Here is a 22,087-nt window from a genome sequence, read left to right on the forward strand (position 1 = left end):
GATTCTTTTTACCAGCCTGGTTTTGTGCTCAAGTCATATCATATTTTATTAACATGCATGGTCAAATATTAACATGTTTGCTGCTCTGGGGTTCACCACCAGCCAGAGAGGGCAGACTCCCACCTACATCCCCCTGTAGGAAGGACCAAAGTCTCCTTTGCCAGCCACTCCTGGAGTAGGGGCAGGAGGTTCTCTTTGGGACCCCCCCAGGTGAGGAGCCTGTGGCGTGAGCTCCACCTTCCTTCAGAGTCTCAAAGGGCAGAGCTCTAGAACCCCTTGAGCAAGGTTCTGCCTGGTTCCAGGTGAGGGTTCCCCCTTACCCAGGTCTTCTCCCTACAGGTGTGTTGGAGCCAGGCCTCACAGGTACAAGGGTAGTCAGGACTTGGATCTGGACCATGGCTCTGGCAGGGGATTGGTCTGATATGCTGGTCAATCTTAAGTCAGTGAGATTAGATGGAGGAGGACTAGTAGGATCTTGCTTTGGGTCTGCTGCCTAAACCCCCAGATAGTCACAAAGTGACCTAACTTTGTTTTCATTTGCTGTGTATATATTTCCCTCTCGGCCTTCATGTGGAGGAGTCTTTTCATTCAGTCATATATTCAACAAGTGTTCATTGAGGGCCAACCACACACTAGGCACTGGAGACGAGGCTGTTTGTGAACACCATAGACTATAAGCTTTGGCTGTGCAGCTCATGTTTGAGAGGAGAGAGCAACAACAACAACAAAATCACAATAAATAAGTAAAATACACATGTTAGATGGTGGGAAATTTTAAGACAAAACAATAAATGAGAAATTAAATGTTAAGATGTAGATAGGAGGTGACATTTTAGATTGGGTTTCTCAAAAGAAAGAAGATTTTGAGTGAAGAACAGAAGGAAGGAAAGGAAGTGTCTAAGGAGATGTTTAGGGAAAGATGGTTCCAGTCAAAGAGAACAGCAAGTGCAAAGGTCCTGAGGAGGAAAGTGCCTGGGCTTTATTTGAGAAACAGCAAAGAGGCTAATATGGCCAGACAGAACTAAGAAAACAGAGAGGAGAACAGTAGGAAATGAAGTTGAAGATGGAGCATGGGGTTGGATGGTGCTAGGCTTCCTAGTTCAGTGGAAGTGCTCTGGTCTCCACAGGGAGTGAGGTAGGGAGTCACTGGAGAGCAGGGAAGTGACACAACCTGACTGGCAATGAGCAGAGTGTCTCTCACTCCTGGTTTAAGAGTGCACTGAAGGGGAGACAAGGGAGAAAGTTGGGAGACCCTGCAAGAATCCAGCACAGACATAAAGGCTGCATGAACAGAGTGGGGGCGGTAGGAGTTGTGGGAATTTGGTCAGAATTATAGAGAGAAGAGCCTTGTCACAAGCAAGGTTATATTGCATTTAATTTGTAATGCCTCTAGCTAAGCTTGTGTTTGTCTAGCAGGCTTTTATCACGTGCAGCTCTTGCAGACTGAAGGGGATACTTGCTGGTCCTTACCTGCTCATCTACCTGCGGTGAAACTTCTTGCTGGATAGTATGAAGCAGCTTCTCTTTCCCTTGCCAGAAACTGTAATCTGTTTTCATGCCTCTCTCCAATTCTGCCTTTGCTTATTGTGAACGTCACAGTTCCTATGCGCACTGTATCTCTATGTCCACTTCCAGCTTCACTGCATTTGGAGAGTGGAAGACCCCAAATGAAAACAGGAAGAGAGGAGCAAATGGAGGCTGGCCAGGAGGTTGGGTGGTGCTGGTCTGGAGCTACTGAGGGCCGGTGATGTGCAGGTCCACAGAGGTCTGGCCCTGGTCTTCCGGGTGCCAGTCATACTCAATATCCTGGAAATCAGTTCTGGAGACAGATATATCAATCACTATTCCCAGGCTCCAGAGCAGTATCATTGTGCATCATTTTGGAAACTTTTCATAAAATTCTTTTCATAGAAGTTGTACTTGGGGGAGGGAGAGGTGTCTCTGTCACTCTGTCACTACCAGTCACTTTGGTAACTGGATATTACCGCTCTCTTTCGGTCACACATTTTTCCACTGGATGACATTTTAAGATTCTACAGACACATAGAAGAGTACCTCAGACATTGAAAGACAATAGCAGATTTTCCTTGAATGCATAATCCATAAAGATATTAAATCCATAGACATATGTTGACCCAGATATATGTGACCGTGTGAGCTCAACACCCATCTTTTCCACAATAGCATCTCAAAGTCCTAGGGACTCAATGTAAAAATATTGTGCCACTCAATGCTAAGATGTTGAGGGTTTATAAGGCAAGAAAAATTATAGTATCCAAGTTGTGGTTTCTTCAGTAACTTTATCTTTTCCACATTGATGGTGTATATGAACATGAAGAATTTCCAGATGTAATATCTAACCCAATAATGTCAGATCAGTTGGGATTGACAAGTGTGAGACAAGTGTGAGATTTTCACTCTGGTCTCAACATTTCAGCTGGAGAATATTCACCTACCAAGGACTGTGCACCAGAGAGGTTCTCATTTCTACCTGAAAATGCTAAAACTTAACAACAACTTTAACAGTCTTAAAAATCAGAACATTAAAAAGCATGAGTATCAGGAAAAATGGCCTATGAATATTATCCTGTTTCTGGTGGTTAGGGGTTTCTGAACAAAGAGCAACAGTACCTGGGTTAGAGAGCGATTTATGGCCACCCTAAAGATAGAGACCTCTGGAAAGATGTTTCCTCTGGAAACATCTGTTTGTATGCTGGGGTATAAGTCTTTTGCCTCCTCTCCTCAGAAAGGATTTCATTATTTTCCAGAAAAAAGGTTTTTCTTCCTTTCTCCAGAGAGGAACATAGCTAGATGTGCCAGTAGGTCCTATATAAGCTCCGAGATTCATAATTTCAAGAGTTTCTCTCCTGTGGCACAAAGCCCTGCCTGTGTAGGGAACATTTGGCTCCCGTCAGTTCACCCCAAGGGGAAATAATGGTAAGATTGCACAGAAATCAGTCTGTTCTCTCATCCAAAGACTTCATGTTTTCTGTCAGAATAAATGAAGACAAGTGGATGTATAACTTAACATCGAAAGGGTAGCTGGCTGGGACGGTAAACCACTCACTATCCTAGAGTGCATTATGATGCCCCTCAGTCATTCCACTCTCCTCCGCAGGGATCACACATCCCTGCCTGCCATGCAACTTGCTCATGCTACCTGGGGGAAGACTATAGACATCTACCTCATACACTTTGGACTTGACCATGTAATATGTAATATGCTCCGGCCAATTAAATGTGATGTTCACTTCTTTTTTTTTTTTATTAAAGATTTTATTTATTTATGTGACAGAGAGCGAGAGACAGCGAGAGAGGGAACACAAGCACGGGGAGTGGGAGAGGGAGAAGCAGGCTTCCCGCTGAGCAGGGAGCCCTTTGCGGGGCTCGATCCCAGGACCCTGGGATCATGACCTGAGCCGAAGGCAGACGCTTAACGACTGAGCCACCCAGGTGCCCCGTGATGTTCACTTCTGAGCAAGAAGTTTTAAGAGGTATGAGTTTACACCATCCCTCTTGCTCCTGTTCCCTCTCCCCCAACACAGCGTGTTCCAGTTCTAGATTGGCCTATACCTTCAGCCTACACCTCAGAAGGAAGAATATACATGCAGCCCAACCCACAAAGTGAAGGACAGCTGCAGCCGATCCATAGCCTAAATGTGATGTGAGGGAGAAATAAACATTTGTAGCAGAAGCCATGAGGTTATGAGGATGTTTATTTCACCGCCTACCCAGGAAAAGCAAATTGTGTGGACACTTCTATCACAACATAACCAGCCAAAGCAGACGAACACAGCTGCACACACCAGCCTCTATTCTACCCCCAACCCTCTGAATTGAACCCCACTCACTGCTCAATGGAATGTGGCGTATCCTGATTCTTCTGCACCAACCAGCACTTAGCATTTCCCTAAATTGACCTTCTTTAAAAGAAAGGTCTTCTATTTCATGAGTGGGGAAGAGGTTTCAGCACCAATATAAACTTGTGAGATGGTAATGATCTAAGAGACATCTTTCTTCTCTCCTTTGTCCCATTCAAACCATCCCAATCAACCAAGTCCTCTACTTTTTATTTTTTGTACTTGCTGGTTTCTCACTTTCTTTGAAATTCCAAGCTCTTTATGGTCACTCTCCCTGAGAAACTGTCAACTCTCAGGTCAAACTTGTCCCAGTAGTCATCAGGTCAGGACATATATTGTATCCTTCCCTCCTGAGCATTTCCCACAAAGAAAACATTCTTGGCTAACAAGGGAGAAGATTGGATTCTACTCTGTGGCTGCAGGGCTGGTTTGCTGGTAAGGGCTCATAGTTAAATTCTTGTATTTACTAAGTTTTTATCTCAAAACGTAGAAAACTACGGGAAATTGTCTCCTGCACCATCCAAAGGCTACATTTCCTGCTTCGATCTGCTGTCTTGAGTCCTTTTCAATCTCTTAGCTGGTAAATAGAAAGCCCCCCTTAGGGCACTAACACAGTTACAAAATTGGAGTTTAACAGACTTAAACTGGGTCCTCCTGGAGGCATTTACACTTTGGAATAAGAGCAGTCTCAGATCATAGCAGCTGGGTCGGGGAGACAGTAGGAGGGAGAAGACCTGCCAGGAGAGGTTAGTGTCTTGTCTCTTTTCAATGTCTACCGTGGCCAGGAGGGGCTTCTGACAAACCAGAGCCAGAGTAAGTCAGAGATTGCTCACTTTAAGTCAAAGAGCTTAAAGGACCTCAGATTTACAGACGTAATGAAACGGGTCACTGCTTCATTTTCCCTAACCAGAATCTAATAGTTTAAGGAATAATAGGGCAGAACTTCCACGTGACTTTAATGGCGGCACACTGAGCAAATGGGATAACATACGCTTGGCACAAATCGATTCAGTGAATCCACATCATGTGCGAGAACCACAGGGATGCTTTTAGAGTTGTCGATACCCAGAAAAAAAGAGTTGCTTTGAAAGGGTTGTGATGAGAGAGACAGATGGTTCCCAGATGTGGAACAAGCAGAAGGGCAGAGGGAGGTAGAGAAGTCTGAGTTCAAGTCTGCTTCTGCCTCTTCCAGCTCTGGGACCATGAGCAAGTTACTTAGACCTATCCAAACGTCACTTGTAAATGGGGATTATGAATGTATCTACTCCACAGTGCTGTTAATGGATTTAAGTAGGAAAATATATGGAAAGTACCAGACACATGGCACCAAGAGAGACATTAATACTTCTTTGTCTTAAATGTGTCTTAAATGTGATGTTCACTTCGGAGCAAGAAGTTTTAAGCGGTATGAGTTTATACCATCCCTCAGTATCAAGGAAGGTGTGTCAAGTTCAGGAAATGAGGGGCCTTCACACTCCAGCCAGGGCCTTAAAGAAATACTAATGCTTGGTTGAGCCTGCAACCACCCAGGCACTTTCTGCTTTACTTTTTTTTTTTTTTTAATTTTGGCAAAATTCCAGACTTCCAGAAAAGTTGTGAGAATATTACAATGAATTCCCTAATATATTTCACACAGTTTCTCCAAATGTTAATATTTTGCTGTATTTGTTTTTCCTCTCTCTCTCTGCCTGGGTGTGTGTGTATGTGCACATTCATGCATATATGCATATACAATTTATATAATTATGCATATTGATATGTGTGCATGTCTAATTTTTTCTGAACCATTAAAAAGTAATCTGGAGACTCTTTACTCCTAAATACTTTGGTGTGTATTTCCTAAAAGCAAGAAATTATTTTATATAACTACAGTATAATTATAAAAATTAGGAGATTAACACTGACACTATTCTGTTATCTAATCTATAGACCGTATTCAGATTATGCTATTTTTTTCAATAATGTCATTAATGGGAAAGGAAAACCCAGAAGATCCCAGGGCACACGTTGGATTCGGTTGTCTTTCTTCGTATTTCATGACACTGATAGTCTTCCAGGGTACAGAGCAGTGATTTTGTGGAGTATCTCTCACCTTAAATTTGGCTGATGTTTCCTTTTCATCAGCACAGGCTCTGCTTTTTGGGCCAGAACACCACAGAAGGGGTGCTGAATTCTGCATGCCCCGTATCTGGTGCACATGCTATCCCTCCCCATTTCTGATGTTGTTATCTTTGGTTACTTAGTTAAGGTGACGTCTGTCAGGTTTCTCCACTGTAAAGCTATTTGAGCCTCTGCAATTAATAAGTATCTTGTGGATACTTTGAGATTATGGAAATACACTATTACTTCTTAAACTTTCACCTACCCCTTTTAGTATCAATTAATTATTTTTGCCTCAATCAGTTATTATCTTGATGGTCTTAGCCCCTTTCTTAATAGGGGTTTTGAATTCTGTCTTTTGAGGAATATTTTCGATGGCTGTGAATTTCATAATGAGACTCACTAATGCTGCTACACTAAAGCATCTTTCCAAAACGTAAGTTCCTGCTGGACATCAGCTAGTTGCAAAGACTGATTAAGGAAATGTGGGCTCAACCAACACTGGAAATATATTTTATTTGCCAGAAAGTGGATAAAAATTAAATTTCTCTCGACTTTTAATTATAGTAGCCACTTCACGTTTGGTTTCAACATAGCATTGCCTTTCTTTTTCTTTCTTTCTTCCTTTCTTTCTCTTTCTTTTTCTTTCTTTCTCTTTGTTTTTCTTTCTTTCTCACTTTCTTTCTTTTTCTTTCTTTCTCACTTTCTTTCTCTCTTTCTTTCTTTCTTTCTTTCTTCTTTCTTTCTTTCTTTCTTTCTTTCTTTCTTTCTTTCTTTCTTTCTTCTTTCTCACTTTCTTTCTTTCTTTCCTTTATGAAAGAACCTTGTTCTTATTGTGGAAAATCTTAAAGCAATCAAAAGCAGAAAACAGGAAAAAAAGGACACCCATAACTCAGAATCTCAAACTGTAAAGCATTATTTTATAGAACTACAGTATAATTATAAAAATTAGGAATTTCCTATTACTCTTTTATTAACTGTCTGATCTTGTTCTTTGAGTGCTTATCTACAGACGCTTAGTATTATTTTTTACTTAAGTATAGGAATTCTATGCACCCTAAAATATTAAGTTTTTGTCCAACATGCTTGTTGCAAATATTTTCATTTGAGATTTTTATTTATTTATTTGAGAGAAAAAGAGTACGAGTGTAGGGTGGGGGCAGAGGGAGAAGCAGACTCCCCGCTGAGCAGGGAGCCCGATGTGGGACTCGATCCCAGGACTCTGGGCTCATGACCTGAGCAGAAGACAGACACTCAACCGACTGAGCCACCCAGGCGCCCTAATTTTGCATATTTGGATATGAATGAAAGATTTCCAATTTTATGTAGTCAAGCTTTTTCTTTCTGACTCCTTCTCACATGTTATCTTAGGAAGCCCTGCTCTCCCTTTCTCTTATACCCAACTAGCTGCTGTTGGTACTACTGAAAACTTGGCTCTCAAGTCCATCTGTGGCTTATTTGGGAACACGTGAATAACATCCCTCTTCCTTGCTGATACCTGCTGCCCCAGTCATGTAGCAGAATTTCCATGTGTTAGAATTCTCATTCTGCAGTTCCATAAATCTACTGTTGTTTTCAGAGTCAAGACCATATTCTATTCATTAGAAGAGAATGTAGCTTTGACTATGGCAATGTTAACCTTATTTCATTCTTTCTCTTTTATCCTCTTTAAGTGTATCTCTTCTGTGGGCACCTGGGTGGCTCGGTCAGTTGAGTGTCTGCCTTGGGCTCAGGTCATGATCTTGGGGTCCTGGGATCAAGCCCCACGTCAGGCTCTCGGCTCAGTGAAGTCTGCTTCTCCCTCTCCTTCTGCACTCTCTCTCTCTCCCTCTCACACTCTCGCTCAAGTAAATAAATAAAATCTTACATTAAAAAAATAAATGTATCTCTCTGGCCTTCTTATTCTTTCAGAATACTTTAGAATAATTTTATTAATTTAAGTTAATCAAAAATTTTAATTAATAGGGAAATTGAGTATATTTTTATTGTAACACTGTACCCTATATATGAATTGCCATGAAACATATCCTCAACTTTGCAATATTCAGTTTTCTCCTGAAAGAATATGAAATGTCTGTGGATTAATGTAAATCTTTTATGTTTCTTAGTAAAGCTTTGTAGTTTTATTTACATACTTCTTGCACTTAATGATTACATATGGACATTTTATGTTTTCATTACCACTATGAATAGGATGCTTTTTAAATTACTTTTAAATTTTATATTCTGAATATTGTTAATTTTGTAAACTACCTTAATTATTCAATTAACTAGCTATTTCTCTTTCATTTTACAAGTATACAATCATATCCCTAAAAATAATTACTATTTTTTTTCTTAACTTTACAATGGCCATTCACGTTGCTTTTGTTCTATAATTCCTTTCATTAGTCGGAACTCCAGATCATGTTAAATAATTACTAAAAATGGCGGTCAATTTCATATTGTTTTTGACAGTAACAGAAATATATTTAATATAAAGGAGGACACTGGCCGTTAGTTTCAACTAGACATTAATTTCCATCTTATATTATCTAGATGAATATATGCTTTAATAAGTCATTTTACTGTGAATAATGGTAATCATGGTCATCAAACATAAAATATGCTAAGGCATTTTCATGACATTGTGACAGCCCTGAAAATGTAACTCAGATTTCTGACTGCTGGAGATGAGCCCAGCGTTGTGCTCTGGAACCCATGACCCATCACAGGTGGCTCCTGCCAAGGGCTGGGTGTGGCAAGGAAGCCAGGTTGGGCCCATTCCCAGGAGATGAAAGGCTGTCCTGAAGGGCCTGGGAAGATCCACCCAAGCTTCTTCCCTCTCCTGACAATGGTCAGCACTGATCTGCTCTACCCCACAGCCCTTCCAGCTCCCTCCCCACCTCTCCCTCCAGGGGCTTCTCCTCATCAATCCCCTGCATGGCTAATCCCATCCTGTACCTGCTGCTCAGAGGACCTGAAGTAACACAGATATTAATAGTTTTGGTCTGTGAATAGAAAACTCAGGCTGCTTTACTGTCCTTTCAGATCTGCCAGTTGAGTAACAATGTTATTTCAAAATCTATTATTTCTGTAAGATAAAACGGTAAAGCATGTGGTCAGCGAATTCATAACGACAAGCTTGGAGGGCAATTAATCTTCACAAAACCCCTTTCCTTTACACAGTTTCACTAGGTCCTCACCATCACACCATCAATGTCAGAGCAGGTAATCCTGTTCTCATTTTAAAAGGAACACCAAATAACAGAAGTCTCAGAAAGTTCAAGTGACCTCAACAGCTACAGAAATAAGGAAAGAGCCAGGGCCAGAGCTTATGTCTTTCCATTCCATTCCAAAACTCTTTCCGTTTTAATCCCAGATTCCCTAAATTCATATAGAACATACTATCATTATTAGATTTACAAAAGAAGATATGGTGTTTAGTGGCATTTTGACTTTTCAGGTAAGTATCTAAAAATAATCTAATAATGTAAATCAAAGATCTCTTCAACTAGTAATTATCTATCCTGTGCATATTCTATATTACAGAAATCTCACAGAAAATTTTCTATTATTTTCTACTATTACGATTTTTAACTAACCTTTTTTAGTGGCATGGATGATTCCACATTAGTTTATAAAAAAGTTCCTCACATTCTAGAAATAACAATGTTATGTTTGGGATATTTACCTACATTAGTACATAGTGCTAGACTTCTGGTTTATTCATTCCATAGTATTTCATTGCTGTGTATTCCAAAATTTATTTATCTACCCTCCTACAAAATGAGCATTTAGATTTTTTCCATTTTTTTCTTTTGCTATATAAGCATGTCGCTTTTTTTACCCACAATCCATGACACACATATATGAGAGGTTCCTGAGAATGTGCACAGGTGTGGGTTTGCTGGAACAGCAAGACAACTGATCCTTCACTTTCCAGGCGAGGGCGGGGGGGGGGGGGGGGGGGTGTGTGGCATAGCACTTGCCAAAGGGGCAAAACCCATTCATTCCCCCATATCAGTGCGGTTCCCATGTTTCTACATTCTTTCCAATACTTGCTATGGTCAGCCTCCCTTTTTTGTGCTGAGGAGCATGAAACTGTATATCACTATGGGTTTAATTTATATTTCTCTTATTATTAATGCTTAAGACTTTACTCCCCAGTCAGGGTTTTGACTGTTAAAACTAGGCCAATCACCCTTTCATATCTCTGTAAGTTCCTTGACCCTCCACACTGCACTGCCAGGCCCTAGACCAATCTCCATCGTCACAGTGCTAGCCTTCCTTCACCTTCATCCTTCCCTGAACTTTCACTAGAGGTGTTCACCTGCCATCAATTTAATCTTGTTATTTCTTTGCTTAGAACACTTAATGGTCCCCCACCACTTACAAGATCAAATCCAAACTCGCCAGTCCAGAAAACACACCCCTCCATAGGTTGGTCTCATTCTTCCTCTTTCCAGGATTATCCCAACCACTCCCACCCACATACCACACTGCATCCGGCTGTTCAGTGATTCTAAAAGTACTTCTTACCGGTGTCCTTTTTCATATGGTGCTCTCTCTGCCTAAGATGCTTTCCTTTTCTTTCCCTGGAGACTCCCACTCTTCACCACATTCAATGCCACATCTCCTACTTCAGCCAGATTGTTGGTGTCCCTCTGAATGCCCAGGGTATTTGTTTTTTAACTATAAGCCCATGAATCACATTATACTGTGCTTGTTTGCACATCAGACCCTTGCTAGGCCCTGAGCTCATTGATCCTCAGATAATGTCTTAGTGACCCATGCTGCTGGCAGGGCCTGGTAAGCACTGGGTGACAAACACATGATGCTTTACGTTAAATGGGGTCCAGTATTCTTTGGAAAAGCAAATATATCCATTCATTCATTTTATGTGCCTTTTCTAGGCACTAGTAATACAACAGTGAATAAAACAGTTGAAATGTCTTTTTCTACCATCTTGGAGCTTACATTTAGACTGAGAAGACAGATGATGAACAGAAATGAATGAATTATGTAGTGTAGTGGAAAGTGATGTGAGTTTTGGGGAAAACAAGGCTCAGACACAGGATGAGCACTGGGAGGTGGGAGGCTGTGAAGGACTGAATTATAGGAGGGACAAGAGGACAAAATGGATGCGAAGGAGGGAGGGAAGGAGATGTGTGGATATCTGGAGGAAGAACTTCCCAGGCAGAGGAATGATAAAAGCCAAAGCCTGAGGGAAAGTTCATGCCTGGCACAATGGAGAAAAGCAGGAGAAGAGACTGGGGAGGAAGGTGGAGATGTGGACGGGGAGGGAAGGAGGGTGGCCATCTAGGTAACCCCTCCTAAGTCCTAGTAAGGACTTTGATTTTTCTCCCAAGAGATAGGAAGCCATTGAAAAGATTTGAGCAGAGGTTTTAATGGGCTCTCTCAGGGTGTGAAGGTGACCAAGAGAAAAAGCAGGGAGACAAATTAGGAGTCTTTGCAATAATTCCAGTGAGAAATGTTGGTGGTTTGGACTAGGATGGTGGTAAGAAGTTGTTGCTGGATTTTAGACAAACATCAAAGACAGAAGCAAAGGATCCGCTGCCCGACTGGCTGCAGAATGTGAGTGAAAGATAAGGAGGACAACATTATTTGACCTGAGCCAACTGGAAGGATAGACTTGCCATGAACTGTGATAGGGAAGGGGTGGAGCAGGGCCTGGGGAGAAAAACAGGAGTTCAGTTTTGGACATTTTGTGTTTGAAAATGCTTATGAGACATCCAGGTGGAGAAAGCAATACAAGTCTGGCATTCAAAGGAGAGATGTGGAGTGGAAATACAAATTCACAAGTCATCAGTACATAGGTGATTCTGGAAGTCTTCAGAATAGATGGAACCACCAGGGAAGTGAGTGTAGAGAAGACAGGGGGCCAAAAGCCTGAGCCCCAGAATGCAAGAAAAGGAAGAAGAACTTGCAAAGGAAACACAGGAGTCAAGATGGCCATGAAGGTCATTGCGTGGCCAAGGGAAGATAAACCAAAGGACACAAACCTCATACATAACAGGTTTCCAGATTAATTTCGTAAACTGAAGCATCTGTGCAAGTTGCCCCCTACTGAACTTGGCTCTTTATAGAAAGCAAACAATTTCTCTAGACTAATTCAGTGGTGGCAGCAGAAGAAAATATTATTAAAAGATTTGACCTTGCAAGTTTCTTGTAAGGTTCCTCAAAGTACTTCAACCATTCTCTTCAAAGTCCACATTTTGAAAATAGCTGATCCTAAATTAAACACGGCTCAAATGCAATCCCCTCTGACACGAAGTATCTTCCAGACATGAATATTCTGTAATTTTGCAAGATGTCCAAGATACAGAGATAGAACCAGATTTTATTGGAAGGAAAGGTGACTCAGTTTGTGACTATGGCATCTGATTTTCAGAGCGAAAAGCCAGATTGTCCAGCTACATGCAAAAGAACAAAACTGGACCACTTTCTTTCACCATGCACAAAAATAAACTGAAAATGGATTAAAGACCTAAATGCGAGAACTGAAACCATAAAAACCTAGAAGAGAGCACAGGCAGTAATGTCTGTGATATCCATTGTAGGAACATTTTTCTACATATGTCTCCTGAGGCAAGGGAAACAAAAGCAACAATAAACTATTGGGACTACATCAAAATAAAAAGCTTCTGCACAACAAAGGAAACAATCAACAAAACTAAAAGGCAATGTACAGAATGGGAGAAAATATTTGCAAATGACATATCTGATAAAGGGTTAGTATCCAAGATATGTGAAGAATTTACACAACTTAACACTGAAAACCAAATAATCCAATTAAGAATGGGCAGAAGACATGAACAGACATTACTCCAAAGAAGACATACACATGGTCAATACACACATGAAAAGTTGCTCAACATTACTCATCATCAGGGAAATGCAGATCAAAAACCACAATGAGGTATCACCTCACACCTGTCAAAATGGCTAAAACCAAAAACACAAGAAACAACAAGTGTTGGCAAGAATCTGGAGAAAAAGGAACACTTGTGCACTGTTCGTAGGAATGCCAGTGGGTGCAGCCAATGTGGAAAATAGGATGAAGGTTCCTCAAAAAATTAAAAATAGAATTGCTACATGGTCTGGTAAATACCCAGTAGTGGGACCCTGGCAACCATCTATCTAAATACACAGTAGTGGGTAATTACAAAAGCTATAAAAACACTAATTTAAAAAGATATATGTGCCCCTATATATTGCAGCGTTATTTATAATGGCCAAATTATGGAAGCAACCCAAGTATCCATCAATAGATGAATGGATAAAGAAGATATGGCATATACACACACACACACACACACACACACACACACACACACTGGATTATTAGCCACAAAAAAGGAATGAAATCTTGCCATTTGCTACAACATGGATGGACTTAGAGGTTATAATGCTTAGTGAAATAAGTCAGTGAGAGAAAAACATATACCATATGATTTCATTCATGTGTGGAGTTTAAGAAGCAAAACAAATGAACAAAGAAAAAAGAGACCAAAAAAAAAAAAAAACCCCAAAACCAAAAAACCCCGGACTCTTAACAATGGAGAACAAACTGATGGTTACCATCGGGGAGGTAGGGGGATATGTATGAAATAGGTGAATGGTAATCACTGAGTAATGTATAGAATTGTTGAATAACTGTATTGTACCCCTAAAACTAATATAACACTATGTTATTTTTACTAAAAGCAAAATAAAATTTAAGAATTAAAGAGAAAAAAACCTAGACTGTCCAAAATGACTGAAGCTCCTTCCTCCAGAGTTACAGTGAGCTACCCTCATGGTTTTCCTTGGGAGTTTTGAAAACACCGAAGCCTGGTTTCCACCCACAGAAAGTCTGATCTAATTGTTCTGGGATTCTAATTGCCACTAGACTTGAGAAACGCGGTCTAGAGTGGGCTTCTTAAATGTAAATGCACATGAATTTCCCACATTGTTAAAATACACATTCTGATTCAGTAGGTCTGGGTGGGAGCCTGAACTCAACATTGCCATCAATTTCCCAAGTGAGGACGTGATTTAGTCTAAGGACCACACTTTGAGTAGCAAGAATCTACACTACATAATCACCTCTACAAAAGTCAACTAGCATTACTATCTATGATAATAAAATGTAGTCAACTCAACTATTAAAAGCTAGTTCTCCAACTTTTGTTTAGGAAGTACTTACTGAGCAGTTCTATGCATGAGGCTTGGCTTTAGAGCCTTCAAGAGATACAGATATTAAGAGGAAAAAAAAAGTTATAGTTCTGACCAGCGTTAGGGAAGGTCAAATAGGCTTCAATTCAAGTATCTTGTCTGATTGAATGGTACACATGTCATCCTTGGCCTAAAGAGATCAAAATAGAAAATAACCCTGGAAAATCAGCATCAGAAACCACAGAATCTTCCCAAACCTCTAATGTAGTACCAGGTACCATTACTTTCATCTAATACACATGAAATGGGACCCTGGCAACCATCTATCGAAACTCCCTTAGCCTTAAAACCCAGGTAATTAACAGCTAACTTCACTATTTGATAAGGGACCTGTCAAACCATGTTCAAAGTGCTTCCAGGCCTTAGAAGAAAGATTCATTAGAGACTTCAGCAAGCCCCATGGGTGGGCACCAAATGCTGCACCTGCATGTCCCTCTGGAGTAGTAGGATCCGCCCATGAATATGTGTCTCAGTCCTTCCTTCTGTGACACGAGTCACACCTGACTATGCACAGTGAAGCCTGTGAATTTCTGACCCAGTCCTGCCCATTTTTAGAGCAAAGATACGTCTTATCTTCTTGTTTGGAAAAAGCAGCCTGAGCTCTAGAGGAGTCAAGAGCACGGCTCTCAAGGTGACCCTGTACCACTGCATGAAAGAAGAACTGGGACCTGATCCCCTCCTGTTCTCTCATATCTTGTTGCCACTTAGGAACAACATTCAACCTCTGATCTAAATATACCTGAAGTTGAATGGTCCAGCATTGTGATATTGATTTTTTAAGTTAAAAATACAAGGCGAACTATCAGTTTTCACCTGCAAAATTCTGTTCCGAAAACTTCAAAATCCTTTTTGACACAGACTCTTAAGCCATTTATACAGGTCTCCTCCAAAGGAGAATGTAAAATGCCTCCTAATACCTCAGTGGTACTCTGCCCCTCTCCCCAATTCTGCACCACACAAGCCTCACTCCCTGTCCTACCAGCTCAGAATTTCCTCTTCTTGGAAATTCTTCCCTCTCCAGCCCCACAAGGAGCGAGTGCTGGCAGCCAGGTTTGCCTAGATGACACCACTCCCAGGCCGAAGCTGACTGCCAGAGATGGACACGGCACCAAGTGGAGCTAATTAATTAGCTGGTCAGGGACCAAAACGAGTTCCTCTCCTGATGGTTCTAAGATACATGAGTGGTGGGTGTTAGTGCTGGGAGGTCATCCAAACCTCAGGCCGTACAAGGACATGGACAAGCAAAGGAATACAGTCCAAAAAGAGAAATGGAGGGAAACCTAAGCCCCTCGTGATTTTGCCAGTGAATCTATCTGTTGTATGATTTTACAACAGTCCTCCTCTACAACTCCCCCTTTTTTGAATTAGCTCAAGTAGGCTTCTTTTCCTTGCAAGCAATGATTCTGGAGGGAATAAGACATACCTTCCTCTCTAGGACACCATGATTCATCTATAAATGGAAAGAAACTGCAACAAATCTCATTAATTTGATATAGACATTCAGCTATAATCCAACACCGACCCTATTTAACAGAATTCATGCATTTTAAGTAGAAAGAAATATGTTTCTTATTTCTTATCAGCATTCCCAGGGAGAGACTTCATTTAGCTGGAGCCAAGAATATATTTTGCATATCTAACTGAGACTCAATTATAATTTATAGTACTGGGTTCAGGATTAGAATTTAAGCATAAATTATCTACGAAGCAATATATGGAGAGAAGATAAAAATATGTGAGTCTCTCAATTTTTTCTAATATAGTGTCATCGGTAATAAGTTGTTGTCATTAAAAAGTGTGCATGGTGGGGTGCCTGGATGGCTCAGATGGTTTGGCGTCTGACTTTGGCTCAGGTCGTGATCTCCAGTTCCTGGAATCGAGCCCCATGTCAGGCTCCTAGCTCAGCGGGGAGTCTGCTTCTCCCTCTCCCTCTGCCTCTCCCCCTGCTTGTGCTCTCTCTGCCTCTCTCTCTCAAATGAATAAATAAAATCTTAAAAAAAAAACACAACAAATTGTGCATGGTGTAGGGCTGAGACACGAATGGGAAAGTGTAATCAGGAGTTTTTAAAATGGTGTCACAAAGGACTCTAATTCCATTTATGACCAGATATTCCCTTGAGGGCTAGTCCAAGGACGCTTTAAGATTGTACAGCTTTTATCACTCTACTAAAGGTGAGCAGGACATGTTCTAGGAGACTGCTGTCTTTGGGTAGACAGAGCATCTGGAGAGCATACCAGGCAACATCTTTAGCTTACTGTACCAGGAGAAATAGAAAAAGCCTACAGTGCTGACAACTAAGCTGGATGGACTGCCTACTGCCATGGCTGAGATCTTAAAGGTTTTAAAACCTGTTTCATGTCACCAGATTCAAATTTCCTCTCATAAAACCCAGGTCACACAAAATGGCATTCAGACCCATGTGACCTCCAAGTCCATCTTTGTGCTTCCGAGGGCCTGAGTCTACTCCTATAAAACACTGGGCAAATATTTCTCCTTTGAGGGGGTCAGGCATTTTGAAGAACTACAGTGATTTCTGTCTGCCCCCTCTTATGTCTGGATCTCCACACACTGCCATTACATGTCCTCAGGGACAGCTATGACCAGAACAAAGCTATTGAGGAAAGCCTTCAAGATCCTGACCATCAAAGAATAGATTTGTTTTCTAATATTCATGAAGCATTTACAAAAACTAGTTATACATGGACCACAAAGAAAAACTAGACAAATTACAAGATATGGAAAGAATATGGATAACATAATCTGACCACAAAGCAACTAGGCTAGATATTAATAATGCAAATTTGAAGTTTAAAAATACCTTAACCAATTTAAAACTAAGAACCTAAATAGCTTCTTGGTTAAAAGGAATTTTAAATTGCAATTACAGCCTTAAGAAATTAATGATGATGAAAAGGCTACAAAAGGAACACAAGCAAAACTATACTCAAAAGGAGAATCTATGGCATTAAATAGGACTTTTGTCCAGCCAGTACTCACTGGGTCAGCCATCTGAAGGATAAAAAATGCAAATACTTCTGTATAGGATGACAAATAGCACCACTCTCTCCTAGGAACACCAACCCTCTCAAATGTGATGGGTCAGATCCTATACAAGACCAGTAATTAAATATATACTTAACTGCTTTTGCTATGAAATAAGACAAAAGGTAAATAAAGGAAATGAGAATTAAATTCTTACATTTTTCAAAATTAGAAAAAAAAAATAAAAGCAGAGTGTTACTGATCTTATTTATCTATTTTACTCTCAATTTTACATATATGTGCACATTTACATGAAAAAACAGAAAAATATTTGAAAAACTAAAAAAGCCTATAAAATTTATAAATATATATGAAAAACTAGAGAAATATATACATGTGTGCCCATATATATGTATATGCACATACATACACACACACACACAAATTTAGAAAAGAAAAACTAGAGAGAAAAAGCAAATAAGCACCATTAGTAATATGAAAGTAGATTATAACTACTATTGGTAGGGAAAACAGTTTTAAGTATAAAAGAAAATTATTTAAAAGTCTAACGTGATAAATTCCAAAATCCTGATGAAATGTTTAATTTTTCTAAAAATTTGACTTTTCTTCTAAAATTTGAGAACTGTAAATATGGAAGAAATTCAAAACAATTTTTTTTTTAGAGAGAGAGGGAGAGAGGGAGGGGTGGGGTAGAAGGAGAGAGTGTGGAGCCCTACACTGGGCTTGATCCCATGACCCTGAGATCATGACCTGAGCCAAAATCAAGAGTCTGATGCTTAATCGAATGAGCCACCCAGGCGCCCCTCAAAACAATTTTAAAAGTGTGTTTTGCAGAGACTTCTAGGAAAGATGGCAGAGTCGGAGGACCCTAGGCTCACCTCATACCACAGATACAACTAGATAACACTCACATTAGTGTAAATAATCCAGAAAATAATGCAAAGACTGGCAGATCTAACTCCACAACTAAAGGTAGAAAAAAGGCCCCATCAAAGAGGGTAAGAAGGATGGAGAAGCATTTGGCAATTAACCAGACTGTGGGACTGTCCCTGGGAGGGAGGGATGCCCCAGGCATGGAGAGGGGGGAGAAACAGACCCCCACACTGGGCAGCACACAGGGGAGAAAAATCCCTTTGAAATCATTTGGCTTTGAAAACCAGAGGGGTCAAATTTTGTGAGTACCTACAGACAGCAGACTAAAAACCTGGAATTTTAAAAAATCAGCAAGCTGGGCTCTGGAGAGGACGTGGGCAACAGAAATGGAGTTCCCGCCCTTAAAGAGACAGCACAACAAATAGCCCGTGGAAATAAAGCATAAAAGCAGCAGTTTGGAAGGTGCTGGAGCATATGGGAGGGAGAGTTATTTACTAATCTCAGAGCTTGTCCTGGAAGGACTGAGATCACTAGGGAACTCCTACAGGAACAAAGGAACTGGAAGGTGCCATTTCCCTCCCCTGCTCCCCAGTGCGTATAGGACTCTACCAAACTTGCTAGCACTGCTGCCCGGTCACTCCCCACCACCCTCTCCAACCCTGCACCGTATTGTGCTTCCACCAATCCACCCAGGACAGCCTGTCTCAGTCCCAGGGCTTCAAGGCCCTTTCCAAAGAGGACCTGAGGCATGCAAAGTTGGCTAACACCACTGCCTTGCCACACTGCCCTCCACTCTCTGTTTCCACAGAGTCAGACAGGCTGCTTCAGTCCCAGCACTGCGGGGTCTCTACCACAGAAGACCAGCCACGTGCAAAGCTTGCTAGCGACACCACCCCACCCTGTGTTTCTGGTGGATCTGCCCTCTCCAATACGCTCATGGCCAGAGCCCGTACAGAGCAGTGCCATAGTCTGGCAGAGTATAAGCAGACCCTGCAGTGGCCAGCACCACCGCACTGGGCTAGGGGCAGACATCTCCTTTGACTGTAAGCCCGGTCCGCCAGCAAAACCTTATTAGGGGACAACATAGGGAAAACACTGCAGTTGGTGCTACTGCATCCCTGGCAAACACCTAGTCCAACTCAACTTGAGCCCAAGGCATCCCTCGTCTGCCCACTAACACCATAGGGACCAAACACTTTCCTAACAGGCAAAGAGAAACATTGCAGATGACTGGACTGAAGGGAAAAGTGGCTCAGCCACAAGAGCAGGGCACACACATCACATATAGGAGACACCCTCAAAGTGCCAGGTTCTGGTGAACAGGGGACACTACACAGCAGGGCACTATAGGACCTCTTCATTAGGCCACTCCTTTCCAGTGCAGGAGACACAGCTATCTTTCCTAACACAGAGAAACAGACAGAGAGTTAGACAAAATGAGGAGACAAAAAGTATGTCCCAAATGAAAGAACAGTACAAAATCACAGCAAGAGACCTGAGTGAAATGGAGAGAAGTAATATGTCTGACGGAATTTAAAGTAATGATCGTAAAGATACAATGATCATAAAGATACTGGACTTGAGAAAACAGTGGAGGACATTAACAGTGAGACCCTTAATAATGAGATTTTGAAAAAAGAACCAGTCAGGGATGAAGAACACAATAAATGAAATTAAAAATATACTACATGGAATAAATAGTAGACTAGATGAAGCAGAAGAACAAATTGGTGACCTGGAGAACAGAGTAATGCAAAGTAATGGAAAGCTGAGGAGGTGAGAGAAAGACAAATTATGCAACAAGAGAATAAACTTAGGGAACTCAGGAACATCATCAAGCGTAATAACATTCACATTATAGGGAACCTAGAAAGAGAAGAGAAAGAAGAGAAGGCAGAACATCTATCTGAAGAAATAATATCTGAAAACTTCTTGAGTCTGGGGAAGAAAATAGAAATCCAGATGCAGGAGGCACAGAAATTCCCAAACAAAATCAACCCAAAAAGGTCCACACCAAGACACATAGCAATTAAGATGGCAAAAAGTAGTGATAGAGAATTTTAAAAGCAGCAAGAGAAAAGAAAGAAGTTACATAGAAGAGAAACTCCAGAAAGGTATGAGCTGATTTTTCAACAGAAATATTGCAGGCCAGAAGGGACTGGCATGATATATTCAAAGTGCTGAAAGGAAAAAATCTGAAGCCAAGAATACTCTTATCCAGCAATTCCATCAATCAGAATAAAAGTAGAGATAAAGAGTTTCCCAGACAAATAAAAGTTAAAGGATTTCATGACCACTAGACCAGCCCTACAAGAAATGTTAAAGGGGACTCTGAGTGGAAAGGAAAGACCGTAAGCAAAAGTAAGGAAAGTAGGAAGCACAAAAGCAGTAAAAATAAGTATATCTGTAAGAATCATACAAGGGACAAAATAAAAGAATGTGAAATATGACACCATGTATCTAAAATGTGGGGAGAAGGGGAGTAAAGAATGGGCTCCATTAAGCATTCATCAACTTAATAGAGACTGCTATATGCAGACATGTTACATACAAACCAAATGGTAACCACAAATCACAAAACCAGTAATAGATATGCAAAAAATAAAGAGAAATGAATCCAGGTATATCATTAAAGAAAGCCAGGAAACTGTGAAAGAGAGCAAGAGAAGAAAGGATGAGAGAAAATCTATAAAAACAACAACAACAAAAAATAAAATGGCAATAAAGACATCTATATCAATAATTACTCTGAATGTAAAGGGACTAAATTCTCTAATCAAATGACATAGAATGATAGAATAGACAAAAACAAAAACAAAATCCCAAAACAAAAACAAAAAACAAAAAAAACAAGACCCATCTATATGCTGCCTACAAGAGTCTCATTTCAGACCTAAAGACGCTTGCAGATTGAAAGTGAAGAGATGGAAAATAATTTATCATGTGAATGGAAGTGAAAAGAAAGCTGGGGTAGTAATATTTCTCTTCGACAAAACAGACATTCAAAGACAGCAACAAGAAACAAGGGACACTATATAATCATTAAGGGGACAATCCAACAAGAAGATATAACAATTGTAAATATTTATGCACCCAGCATAGGAGCACCCAAACACTTAAAGTAGTTAATAACAAGCATAAAGGAAGTAATCAATAGTAATACAATAACAGTGGGCTATTTTAACACCTCACTTACATCAATGGACAGATCATCCAAACAGAAAATCAATAAGGAAACGGGGGCTTTGAATAACACACGGGACTGGAAGGATTTAACAAATATATTCAGAATATTCCATCCTAAAACAGCAGAATACACATTCTTTTTAAGTGCACATGGAATATTTTCCAGAGTAGATCAGATATTAACACAAAAAACACACCTCAACAAATTTAAGAAGGTTGAAGTCATTCTATGCCTATTTTCTGACCACAATGCTATGAAACTAGAAATCAACCACAAGAAAAAAATCTGGAAAGAGCACAAAATATAGAGGTTAAATAACATGCTACTTAATAATGAACAGACCAAACAAGAAATCAAAGATGAAATAAAAAAATACATGGAGACAAATGAAAATGAAAACACAATAATCCAAAATCTTAGGGATGCAGCAAAAGTGGTCCTAAGAGGGAAGTTTATAACAATACAGACCTACCTCAAGAAGCAAGAAAAATCTCAAATAAACAACCTAACTGTATACCTAAAGGTGCTAGGAAAAGAAGAACAAACAGAACTTAAAACAAGTAGAAGGAGGGAAATAATAAAAATTAGAGCAGAAATAAATGAAATAGAAACTAAAAAACAATAGAATGGATCAATGAAACCAAAAGCTTGTTCTTTGAAAAGAGCAACAAAATTAAAAACCCTTTAGACAGATTCATCAAAAACAAAAAAAGAGAGAAGAGACAAATAAAATTAGAAATGAAAGAGGGGAAATAACAACTGACATCACAGAAATACAAAGGATTATAAGAGAGTATTGTGAAAAATTATATGCCAGCAAACTGGACAACCTAGAAGAAATGG

The 22,087-nt window shown here is 40.3% G+C and overlaps 1 protein-coding gene across 7 annotated transcripts in view; it reads right to left on the reverse strand.

Moving 5' to 3' along the window:
* The window catches only part of HECW1 (HECT, C2 and WW domain containing E3 ubiquitin protein ligase 1), a 430,370-nt gene that overhangs the window by 305,256 nt on the left and 103,027 nt on the right, over positions 1-22,087 (reverse strand). The window contains exon 1 of one of the 7 annotated variants that reach the window (XM_032430459.1): positions 1,471-3,271. The exons of 5 other annotated variants lie outside the window; for them this stretch is intronic. In XM_032430459.1, coding sequence (XP_032286350.1) covers positions 1,471-1,557 — 87 coding nt within the window. In that variant the 5' untranslated portion in view covers positions 1,558-3,271. Of the gene's footprint in view, positions 1-1,470; positions 3,272-22,087 lie in introns of those variants that run through there. One more of the 7 variants, XM_032430465.1, reaches the window with a different exon arrangement.

This window comes from Phoca vitulina, unplaced genomic scaffold (assembly GCF_004348235.1).
Source record: "Phoca vitulina isolate PV1807 unplaced genomic scaffold, GSC_HSeal_1.0 scaffold44, whole genome shotgun sequence".
Taxonomy (NCBI): Eukaryota; Metazoa; Chordata; class Mammalia; order Carnivora; family Phocidae; genus Phoca; species Phoca vitulina.